The 12,141-nt window shown below is 37.2% G+C and overlaps 2 protein-coding genes across 3 annotated transcripts; both read left to right on the top strand.

Annotated features, from left to right (window-relative positions):
• The first annotated feature begins 258 nt into the window (after positions 1–258).
• On the top strand, positions 259–5,075 carry LOC112758125 (TMV resistance protein N). Of its 2 annotated transcripts, XM_025806718.3 has the most exons (6): positions 259–977; positions 1,805–2,912; positions 3,082–3,384; positions 3,485–4,276; positions 4,524–4,691; positions 4,779–5,075. In XM_025806718.3, exons 1-6 carry the CDS (start codon positions 475–477, stop codon positions 5,013–5,015), a joined length of 3,111 nt encoding a protein of 1,036 aa, XP_025662503.1. In that variant the 5' UTR covers positions 259–474; the 3' UTR covers positions 5,016–5,075. The 2 variants fall into 2 exon arrangements, with proteins under 2 accessions (XP_025662503.1, XP_025662502.1); XM_025806717.3 differs by having other exon boundaries at positions 4,524–5,075.
• LOC112758126 (uncharacterized) lies at positions 4,911–9,431 on the top strand. Its single transcript, XM_025806719.3, has 5 exons — positions 4,911–6,142; positions 6,343–6,460; positions 6,553–6,905; positions 7,298–7,396; positions 7,636–9,431. Exons 1-5 carry the CDS (start codon positions 5,535–5,537, stop codon positions 8,894–8,896), a joined length of 2,439 nt encoding a protein of 812 aa, XP_025662504.1. The 5' UTR covers positions 4,911–5,534; the 3' UTR covers positions 8,897–9,431.
• The last annotated feature ends 2,710 nt before the right edge of the window (positions 9,432–12,141 follow it).

Genomic DNA, 12,141 nt, shown 5'->3' with positions numbered 1-12,141 from the left:
ACAATTATATATATTTTTATTTTTTTATATCTCCCTTCTTATAGTTCAAAAATATTATAAACTTCAAACTCTCCTATTTACTTTTTATTTTGAATAAAAATAAAACAATATATTCAATAAATTTATTATATAATAACAATGATCCTGTTATACTAAACTCAAAAAATTTATGATTATAAATTATTATTTTTAATTTAATATATCAAATTTAAATATAAACCGTAGTATATATAATTATTGGAACATGTGTTTAATCCCAATTCCCGTCTCTATCTCTGCTGAAGGCTGAATTCACTTTCTATTCTTCTTTCCTATTAAACTTCACTTCAATACAATTCACTCAATCAATAATCCATAAAATTCTTCCTCTATTATTTTCCTAATCTTCCACAATTTTATCATTTCCACTGCCACGAATTTCTCCTAGCTTTTACTTTGTATATCAGCATCACACAACGCTGCTAGTTCTCGACAATGAGTGGTGGATCAACTAGCTTGTCTTGTTCCTTTTCTTCCTTCAGCTATGGATGGACCTATGATGTTTTCATCAGTTTCAGGGGCACCGATACTCGCCATGGTTTCACCGGTCATCTCTACAGTGCACTCTCTCACAGGGGAATCCGCACCTTCATAGACGATCAGGACCTTCAAAGAGGGCACGAGATCACACCCTCTCTTCTCAAGGCAATCCAAGAATCCAGGATTGCTATCCTTGTCTTCTCTGCAAACTATGCATCTTCCTCTTTTTGCTTGGATGAACTTGCCACCATCATCAACTGTGTCAAGTCCAAGGGTAGGTTGGTTTTGCCGGTTTTCTATGGCGTGGATCCTAGTGATGTGAGGCATCAGAGAGGGACTTATGGTGAAGCTCTCGCTACGCATGAGGAAAGGTTCAAGGATAATTTGGACATTGTGCATAATTGGAGGAATGCTCTTCATCAAGCTGCTAACTTGTCCGGTTGGCATTTCAAACAAGGGTATGTATTCTGTATTCTCCTCTCCTTTTTTATTTGTCTAATTGTTAAACGGTAAATTATATAGTTTTTTTTTCCAAAGAAAAATGTTATTTTATTAATATAAAACAAAAATGTTCCCATTTATCAACAAGACCGAAAGAGTAAGAGTTTAAAGAAGAGTAAAGTAAGAGTAAAAAAAATTAGCGCATCTATCAGATATGGCTCACGAGTTCATGTACTAAATTGCTGGCTTCTTTCACTATCTCTGGTGCCGGGCTTATTATCTTCTCAAAAGCACACCGATTCTTGCTTTCCAAGTACTCCAACACAGTTATCTATGATAATTTATGTTCATTGTACTAAACTATGTTAACACATTTAAATATAAACTTTAAAAAAGTATAACATTAATTTTTAAAATTTTTCTTTTTTCTTAATCTTTACTCTGTTTTTCCTCGCAAAACCCATACCTTATCTACTAGGCGTATTTAGTAACAACTGTTAAATTAAACTTAGTTGATTGAAAAGTCTTTATAATTATTTCAATATTAAAAATGAACCAACATCTTAAAATTCATGTTGAAATATACACCTTAGTTTCCAATCCTTTTGTGCCTAACTTATCTTTTATAGCAAATTTTAAATATTTAATGATTATTTATTTTTATACTTTTAAAATTAAATATTTATTTTTAATTTTTTTTAGTTAGATAGAGACTTTTAGACACTACAGCAATCACCTTGTTAAATTTAGAATTGTGATTACTGATTATTGAGTATGTTATGTGTCAACATGGTCATGATTTTGTATGGCTTAACACAAGGGTGTCATGTTGATTGTTGAATAGGGATGAATATGAGTACAAGTTTATTGGAAAGATTGTGGAAGTCGTCTCGAGAAATATTAGACGAGGCGTTTTGCCGGTTGCTGATTACCCGGTTGGACTGGAGTCCAAGGTGGTGCAAGTAAATTCCCTTCTGGAGGTTGGATCTAATGATGGAGTCCGTATGATTGGGATCCATGGAATTGGTGGAATAGGTAAGACCACACTTGCTCTAGCTGTATATAACTGCATTGCGGATCATTTTGAAGGTTTGTGTTTTCTTCAAAGGGTGAGAGAAAGTTCAAGTAAACATGGATTGGTACATCTTCAGAATATCCTTCTTTCAGAATTATTAGGTGAGAATAAATTTAAATCAACCAGTGTTCAACAAGGAATTTCAATAATACACCATAGGCTCCAGCGAAAGAAGATACTTCTGATTTTGGATGATGTCGACAGACAGGAGCAATTGCAAGCTCTTGCTGGAAATCCTGACTGGTTTGGTCCTGGCAGCAGAGTCATCATTACGACGCGGGACACACATTTGCTCGCATGTCATGGGGTTGAAAGATCATATGAGTTGGAAGGCTTAAATTATGCAGATGCTGTTGAATTGCTTAGTTGGAAGGCTTTTAAAACCATTGATGTCAGTCCAAGTTATGTGGATGTTTTGAACCATGCAGTGACTTATGCTCATGGACTTCCGTTGGCTTTAGAAGTAATAGGTTCCAACATGTTTGGAAAAAGTATCGGAGAATGGAAATCTGCAATAAATCAATATGAAAGAATTCCTAATAAGAACATCCATGAGATACTTAAAGTAAGTTTTGATGCTTTGGAGGAAGAAGAGCAGAGTGTTTTTCTTGACATTGCTTGTTGCTTTAGAGGATATGCATTAGCAGAAGTTGAAGATATACTTCATGCTCATCATGGTGCCTGTATGAAATATCATATTGGTGTTTTGGTTGAAAAATCTCTCATAAAGATTCAAGAGCTTGGTGAGATCACATTACATGACCTGATAGAGCACATGGGTAAAGAACTTGTCCGACAGGAGTCACCAAAAGTGCTTGGGAAACGTAGCAGGTTATGGTGGCATGAAGATATAGTTCAAGTTTTGGAAGACAATCAAGTGAGTAAGATTGATGTGGATGGTTGTTTTTCATTGTTTCCAATCCTTTATCACTAGTACTAATTCATAGTTGTTTCCTTCCGTTTACAGTTTGTAGGTTTCTTTAAGAAAGTGTGTTGAAGTAGTTCTATATATATTGTGGTTAATTCGTGGTTTTTTGTGTTGAAAGGGAACTAGCGAAATAGAAATCATTCATCTGAATTTTCCCTCAACCGAGGATGAAGAAGAAGAAAAAGTAGAATGGGATGGGAAGGCATTCAAGAAGATGAAAAATCTCAAAACACTCATTATAAAAAATGGTCATTTTTCTGAAGGTCCCACACATTTTCCAAATAGTTTAAGAGTTCTGGAATGGTGGAGATATCCTTCTGAATGCTTACCATCTAATTTTCATCCAAAGAAACTTTCCATATTCAAGTTACCGAATAGTTGCTTCTTATCGCTCTATTTGGCTAGCTTATTGAAGGCAACGGTAATAAACTCATTTCTCTGATTTTGTATGTTGATCAATTCACTTGAGATTATTCATTTGGTTCTTCTTTCTTGATTTTTCTATTCTTTTTCTTGTGCAGAAGTTTGCAACCCTAAAAGTTTTGAATTTCGACAACAATAAATATTTAACACAGCTACCTGATATATCTGGTCTTCCAAATCTACAAAAGTTGTCATTTGAGCATTGTGAGAATTTAATTTCAGTCCACAATTCAGTTGGTTTCCTGAAACAACTTAAAAGTTTGAGTGCTTATCGTTGCGGTAAGCTTACAAGTTTTCCGTGCATCAACTTGCCTTCTCTTGAAGAACTCAGACTTTCAGGGTGCTCAAGTCTTGAGAATTTTCCTGAAATACTAGAAAAAATGGAAAAGATAACAGGACTTCATTTGGAGCACACTGGAATAAAAGCTTTGCCACTTTCGTTTCAGAAGTTTTCTCGGCTGCAGCAGTTGACTTTGAATGAAAATAAATATTGTAAGATACCAAGTGCCATTGTCATGATGCCTGAACTGGTTATGATTACAGTCACACCACTTGAGAACGAGCGGCTATCGATAGAGGGTGAAGAAACAGTGAGCTCAATGGTGTCTTCAAATGTAGAATATCTAAGTATCTCACGCTGCAATCTGTCAGATGATTTTTTCCCTCTAGGTCTTGCATGGTTTGCTAATGTGAAAGAACTAGACCTACGAGGCAATGATTTCACATTTCTTCCTGAATGCATCAAAGAATGTCACTTTCTGAGGAAGCTTAGTGTGGACTATTGCCCAAATCTTAAGGAAATTAGAGGGATTCCACCAAATTTGGAACATTTCTCAGCAATAGGCTGCAAATCCTGGACTTCCTCATGCACGAGCATGTTAACGAATCAGGTTGCTTTTCTTTTCTTATTTGGTGAAAACTCGCGTGCTACTGCCTTCATGTGAAGTTGATGACTGAGAATCGTTAGATGATTTGACATATTTGACAAATTGTCATATAATAATTTTCAACTATCAACTTCAACTGTACGTGGGTTTTTACCTTCTTATTTTATTTTAGATTTTAGCTGGGATCATTGATATTCAGATTGTCCCTGAGTATATTTATGCTTCTAAATTTGTGAATTATGACTAATAGGAACTGCATGAAGCCGGAAACACGAGGTTTGCTTTGCCCGGGTCAAGAATTCCAGCATGGTTTGAGCACCACAGCAAAGGAGCATCAATTTCTTTCTGGTTTCGCAACAAGTTCCCTGCCATAGCTCTCTTTCTTGCAATTGGCCTGACGGATAAGAACACAGTTTTCGTAAGCCCCGACATTACCATAAATGGCAAGAAAGGTTTTCCTGAATTCTGGACTGAAATGGAACAGATATTTCTCTTTGATCTACAGATGATACAATGTGACTTGGGTGAGACACTTTCAGAAAACGAATGGAATCATGCAGAGATTTCGTGCACCGCTAGTGATCATTTTCTTTTTATAGGAGAAAAGTTCCCAGTCGAGCCGTTTGCAAAAGAAATCGGAATCCATGTATTCAGGCAAAAAAGTACCGTGGAGGATATTCGATTCACCGATCCTTATAAAAGAAGAAAATTAGATGAAGGTCTCTGTAGTTCAGATCCATGAGTAATGTTGATTAAAAATGGCAGAAAATGAATGCAATAATTCTCTTTAGTTGAGCCAGCATTATTATGATACCATTTAAATATTATCAACTAAGATTAACTTACATTCACTTCCCTTTTAAAAAATTTCACACCTATATTCAGTTATATTATATATAGTATGTACTATGTAATATATTATAAACAAAAATATTTAACTCTTTTTTATTACAAACGCAAATAATAACTACTGAACCATTAATTATTCACTAAGATAACATTAATTCTTGTTTTCTGCCGAAGGATTCTATGAGATGATAACAGGAAACATTTTTATCTTGTAAATATATTAATTAAAGGAAAATACCATTTTTACCCTCAGAGAAAGAAACGTTTGTAAAACAAGAAATATTCAGACCCCACCAAATGTATGTAGGGTTTAAGCATCCTTGCAGAATGAAGAGTTTAGTTTGCAGAGTGACTGAGGAGTGAGGACTCTTAAGTCTTAACTGAAACCAACACACACTCAGACTCCATTCTAATGGCTTATGGCCCTTTCTCTGTTTTACTAACCAGACGCCTCTTAAACCCTAAACCCTCTTCTTTTTCACTCTCTCATCTTCTCACTTTCACAAAATCATTTTCAACCTCCCAAGATCCTAACCCTAAACCCTCTACTCTCTCCGCCCGCCTCAGCTTCGTCTTCGACCAAATCGACGCCATCGAAAAAGAGCGTTCCGAAAAGAACCAAGCGCTGCAACGCATTCGAGCCTGGCGCCAATCCAAGAACCCTCAATCCCCTCTAAACGACGCCGTTCCTCCCAGCTCAGAATCAGCTAAGGATGAAAAGCCTAATTCCGCGGATGCAGCTGCGGCCGAGCCGGCGGTGGCGGCGACGAATCTGGAGGAGGTGAAGAAGGAGGTAGAATTGGTGCACCCTTGGCCCGAATGGATCCAATTGATGGAGAGCTTGGTGCACCAGAACTACTTCGATCACAGGAGGAAGGACGAGGATAAAATGGTCCAAGATGTAGGGTTCGATGCCCCGGGCGATGTTGCTGACGATTCGGATATTGATTTCACTAAGGATTTCAAAAGCGTTCATGACGCTTGCCTCAATTTTGGGAAAGACCGGTTCGACATCTTGAGGTTTGTTTGTGCTTGTCTGTGAAGTTGGCTTTTTGGGTAATTAAATTGACTTTGAAGTGACAATTTTCAAGAATGTTGGGTGTTGTTTAGCACAATTTATATGTAGTAGTTAATAGTGCTCTGTTTTGTTAAATAATATACTAGTACTGGGGTGTTGTTGGTTCTGAATCACAATTGCTGAACCAAGTGATTGATTTCAGGTCCTTGTCAAGGCAAGATATTCAGGTTTTGGTTGGTTTTGGTTGCCCCAATGTGGACAAGAAGGTGGTTTTCTCTGCAAAACTTCTAAGGAAGCATGCTCACCTTGATGAAGGAGATGTGAGTATGATTATTCTAATTTGTTGCCATCTAAATGGATACAAATTGTATATATTCATGATTTATGATTATGATAAATTCATTCATATCAGGTCTGTAGTTCCTGCAGTTTGAGAAACAACTGTGATAGAGCATATCTGCTAACAAACAAAGAGGATGATGCACGGACTCTTGATGTCATGCGGATCCTACTGTCTTTCGGTTTTGATCCTGTAAATGGACCAGTCACAAATAAGTCACTTCTAAAGCAGAAGTCTGTCAAAACTGTGGTTCGGAAATTGCTTCATGAGGTTGTTAAGTTGAGCTCCGTTCCTATTGATCCAAATCTCCCTCCTCCAGTAATTAGAAAGCCTCCTCCAAAAGTGAAACAACCTCCTCCTCCTCCAAAGAAACGTGTTGGAAGGGATGACGTTGAGATGAAAAAGGGGGATTGGCTATGTCCTAAGTAAGTTATCTTAATCTTTGTAATTTTCTTGCAATAGTGAACACTTAGTTTACCACCTAAGAAGTTTCAAGGTAATTGTCCGTTTGAAATATTCTTATGTTTTCCTTATGCTTGGTATACTCCCCAACTCCCTGTGAACCATATGAACTCCATTTTTTGGGCATGCCACTGATTTGCATCATAGTAGATTTGTAGTATATGCAGACAGAATTCTTAAAGCTGATCGGTTATATAGTTTACTTCCGCTTCTCGTTTTGATAATTGAAGATATATAATCTATTAGAGTTTGACTAGGAATCAATTGGATGTGATTATGTGGAATAACATGAAGCATACAAAGGTTATTTTTTTTCTGTTGTAAATGTTGACTGAAGTTGTTGGACGCTTCTCAGGTGCGATTTCATGAATTTTGCAAAGAATACTATATGCTTACAGTGTGATGCCAAGCGGCCAAAGAGACAGTTATTACCAGGAGAATGGGAATGTCCTCAGTAAGTTTGAGCCTGCCTCTCTCTCTCTCTCTCTCACACACACACACACACACACACAAGGGGCGACCATATTGATGGTGTTGGAAAGATTGACTGCATAGAAACCCAGCAGATTGTATCTCTTTTGACATTTTATTTATAGCTTGTGTAATTTTTCTTAACAAAAATCATGCGAGGCCTATATGTCCTATGTAGCATATATTGTTAAAATAGAGTTTGGCTTTTCTTTTCTCTGGCAGGTGCAACTTCTTAAATTACAGAAGAAACGTGGTATGTTTTCATTGTGAGTGCAAACGGCCACATGATGAATTTATGGAGAGTCAAATGCAAGATACCAAGCTCAGTTCCAAGCCAAGGTTCAATAAGGTCAGCCGGCCAGAGGTTTCCAATGCTTGGAATTTTGATTTTGATGACAACGAATCAGATGGTGCAGATGTTGCTGCTTTTGAGTATGCAGATGCTAAAGCTATAGATGAAGATTTCCCTTCAGATAATCTTGCTCGACAAGGAAATTATAGAGGGTGGGAAGGTGATTTCGGAAAAAACAACAGAGTGCAGGGGTCTCATGATGAAGAATATGCTAATCCTGGAGCTCTTAAACCCGGAGTAGGGTTTGATGATTTTGAGGATGAAGATGACGATGATATAGATAGCTATGAGCTAGAATCCAAAACTCATAGTAGTAGTACAAGAGTGCAACCATCTAGAAATCACTTTTCTGAAGTCGAAGGCTCATCGGATTTAGATGATGTTGAAGACACATATGATAAGAAGCATGCACGTAACAGAACAGGTTCCAAAAGAAATATGAGATCGAGAGATCCATTCTCTGGTTCTGAGGATGATGAACTTGATTTGGATACAGAACAACGGGCCATTCATTCCAATTTTAAATCTAGCCATGCTTATAGTGCCAACCAGAAAAGAAAGGGCAGAGGTCCAACTAAGAAATTAAGCTTTGGTTCTGATTCTGATGAAGATGATGTTGGTGCTGGTGGTTTATTCTCTGATGACGATGATGACTTAAATGATGTGTATTCATCAAGAAAAAATAAAGGGAATAAACATGATTCATCCAGACCAAATAAAGGAACTAGGCCTGATTCTGGGAAAAGGAGCTTTACTGAATACAGGAAGTCTGGATCTACTGGCGGTCGCAGTCAAAATAAGTTCCGGGATGATTATGGTGGGTCGTCCCAACATTCTTATAGGAATGGTAGAGGCTCACAGGGAAATGACCGTAGTTGGAAAAAATTTGAAGATTTTGATAAATCTACTTCCTACGGAAATGGTAGAGGGAAGTCGTTTGGTAATGGTAGAGGGTCTCAAGGTAGTGACCGAAATTCACGGAGGTTTGAAGATAGAGGGTCTCGAGGTAGTGACCGAAATTCACGGAGGTTTGAAGACAGGGGACGTAGCGCAGGACAGTTCAATAAATATGGTATGGATGAGAAGGATTTTGGCGAATTTAAAAATAGTAGGCGTGTGATTGAAAGATAGCACCGGTAGCTTCAGGAACAAAATTTTTGGACTGGGTTCATTGTTGCACATAACTGCTGCCGATCACAAGGGTTAATCTTTGTAAAAGCATGAATAAATTCATGAGATCATTTCATGTTAAAATTTCATGGAAACTATCGGAAACCACAACTTTGGGAAAACAACTCCATTCAACGTATCTTGACCTACTCATTGAACATTGTTTAGTTTGTGAGTTGCCTATCGAAGTGTCTCAATGGCAGCCAAATTATCTCTGCGTGACTCCGAATTGCTGTTTGTCAGCCAAGTTAATCTGCTATGCACCTCAATTCCACCGCACCCTTGTTATGGCAGCCTGAAATTTTCTTTCATGTCGTGCACTCGTGCTACAGCTACCTCCATACATCTTTGGGAGCTTTGTATTTTGGCCGGGACATCCTTGGAAGTTTCAAATGTTATACCCTTCATGTAATAAAATCATGTTACTTCACTGGTTCGAGTATAGCGTGACAAAATTTAAAAAACTTAAGTATATTTTAATATAATTTTCACAGCATTCTTTCTTTCTTGGTAGGATTTAGATTTTGGGCCAAGGATTTGATGGACTGGTTCTAAGAGAGGGGAACCAATACCCTCTCCAAAAGTCATTATAAAACTTGCCTAATGTTTTGTTTCAAGAAATTATATTAAAACAGTACTTTATTCTTTTGTTTATCTTTTGTTTTTCAATTTTAAAATTACCTTTCTATAATGCAATGCTGGATTTGTTTTAAATAAGTATTTTAAATATTTTATTTACGAAAATAGGTAAGTTGAATATAATTTACCTTTTTTGTCATATTACTTATTTTGTTTACCGTATAAACGATTTGAGATAAAACACATACCCTTATGAACGTAGACACAGAGCATATAAATCAGATATGTTGATAATCAAATCGTTTGTTCTGTAAATGAGATATGTTTAAATGAGGCTTATATATAATTCGTTTACAGTGTTGAAATATTTGATTGGTTTTATTCTAATATGTATGATTAGAATAGTTGTTGTATTAGGAACATAATTTTAATTAGGGTTAAGTATGATTTTGGTCTCTAATGTAGGGGCTGAAATTTTTTTTCGTCCCTCGCCTTTTTTTTGCTCCAAAATGGTCCCCAAAGTTTCAATTTGTTTTAAAACGTCCTTCGAACCAAAATGTCCCTATCCCTTCTTCCCCAAATTTATGCAAACCACCACCACCACCACCACCACCACCACCCCCAAATTTTTGTGTGTGTGTGGATGTTGAACCAAAGACCTCTCACTAAATACAAAAGATTCTTGACCACTAAAAAAATCATTAATTAATAATTTAATATTTTTTTATATAAAAGTCAGTTCTATTTTGAATTAACATCAAATTATATAATAATAGTGTATCTTTTCTGTAACTCGCAGATACACCACCACCACCACCACCACCACCACAACAAAATCAGAACAACAACCACCACCCCATCCACTGCCACTCCATCACCAGCATCCATCACACCAACCAAAACATCAGAAAATCAACATCATCATCTGTCATCCTCATCAAAAGCCAGAACTCAGAAAATCCAAAAAAATCAAACAATAATACTCAGAATCAGAAAATCATCATCATCATCAAGAACCCAGAATCAGCAAGAAGCGGCGGGCGGCGGACAACGGCTCGGCGGTGGTGTCGGCGGGAAGAAAAAGAAGAAACGGGCGGCGGTGCAGTGGCGGAAAGAAGAAGAAGAAGCGGCGGTGCGGCGGCGGTACGGCGGCATGGCGTCTCTCCCTCTTCCCCCCCTCCCCCCTCCCCCCTCCCCTTTCTTTCTTTCTTTCTTTCTCGGCCCCTACCCCCCTTTTCTTTCTTTCTCTCTCGCCCCCCCTCCCACCCCGCTTCTGTATCCCCATTTCTTTCTTTTTTTTCTTTTTTTTTATTTATTTTATATTTATTTTATTTTATAATTTATTTAATAAAGGGTAATTTGGTAATAAAAAAATATAATTGGTAAAAAGGACGATTTTAAAACAAACTGAAACATTGGGGACCATTTTTGAGCGAAAAAAAGGCGAGGGACGAAATAAATTTTCAGCCCCTACGTTGGGGATCAAAATCATACTTAACCCTTTTAATTAAGTGCTAGTTTAATTTTTGTTAGTTATTGATATTTATTTTTAGGGCAAAACACTAAGATAAACCAAGGAGAAGCAAATTTTACGCAAATCAGCCAAATGGAAAACTGATTCAGGAATCCACCATTGCACAAAATCATGTAGTTCGAATCAGGTTACATCGAACTAGGTTTGAAAGTAATTTGAAACAAGGTGGTTCGAATTACTTTAGCACGTGAACATTGCATAATTCGAATTGCATGGATTCGAATTACAATTGCATAAATCGAACCAAGCTGATTCGAATTAGCTTGTGAAACGAGAAAGTGCATAATTCGAACCTAACTGATTCGAATTACTCTTTTTTGCCACTAGTAGTAATTCGAATTGACCTGTTTCGAATTACAATAGATTTGGCTATAAAAGGAGTTCGAATCCACTCCCATTCGAACCACTTCCTCACTCTCAGACCCCACCAAATCTCAGAGAAAACGACCCAGATTCGCTCCGACAAAGGATCGAGCAGAATATTTAGCTGATGGGGGACAATCCAGGTAGACTATATCGGTGATGGAGTGGCTCATATTGCCGGGGTCATCAACGACGAGGTTAGTAGTTAATTTTTTTTGCTAATGGTTTATTTTGTGGTTCTGCATGTGGTTTCTGTTGGCAGTATTGCATGTGGTTTATTGAAGTGGTTTTATTGGCGGTTTTGTTGGCAGTTTATATTAGTGGTTTACGTTAGTTTTGCATGTGGTATTGTTAGTGGTTTTTGTTTAGTGGATTTGCATGTGGGATTGTTAGTGGCTTTGGATGTGGTTTATGTAAGTGGTTTACGTTAGCGGTTTTTGTTAGTGATTTTTGTTAGTGGTATTGCGTGCGGTTGATTTTAGTGGTTTTGTATGCAGTGTTGTTGATGGTTTATGTTAGCGGTTTATGTTGGTGGTCTTGGAAGTGGTTTATTTAGTGGTTTTGTATGCGGTTTATGTTAGTGGTTTCGCATGTGATTTTTGTAAGTAGATTTGCACGTGGTTTATGTATGCGGTTTATGTTAGCGGTTTATGCATGCGGTTTTGCTAGTGGTTTATTATATTGCTTTTGTATGTGGTTTTTGTTAGTGGTTTCCATAAGTGGTTTATGT

The sequence above is a fragment of the Arachis hypogaea genome, chromosome 16, assembly GCF_003086295.3.
Source record: "Arachis hypogaea cultivar Tifrunner chromosome 16, arahy.Tifrunner.gnm2.J5K5, whole genome shotgun sequence".
Lineage (NCBI taxonomy): Eukaryota > Viridiplantae > Streptophyta > Magnoliopsida > Fabales > Fabaceae > Arachis > Arachis hypogaea.
The sequence above is the reverse complement of the archived record's forward strand: the minus strand, read 5'-3'. Positions and strand labels throughout refer to the sequence as shown.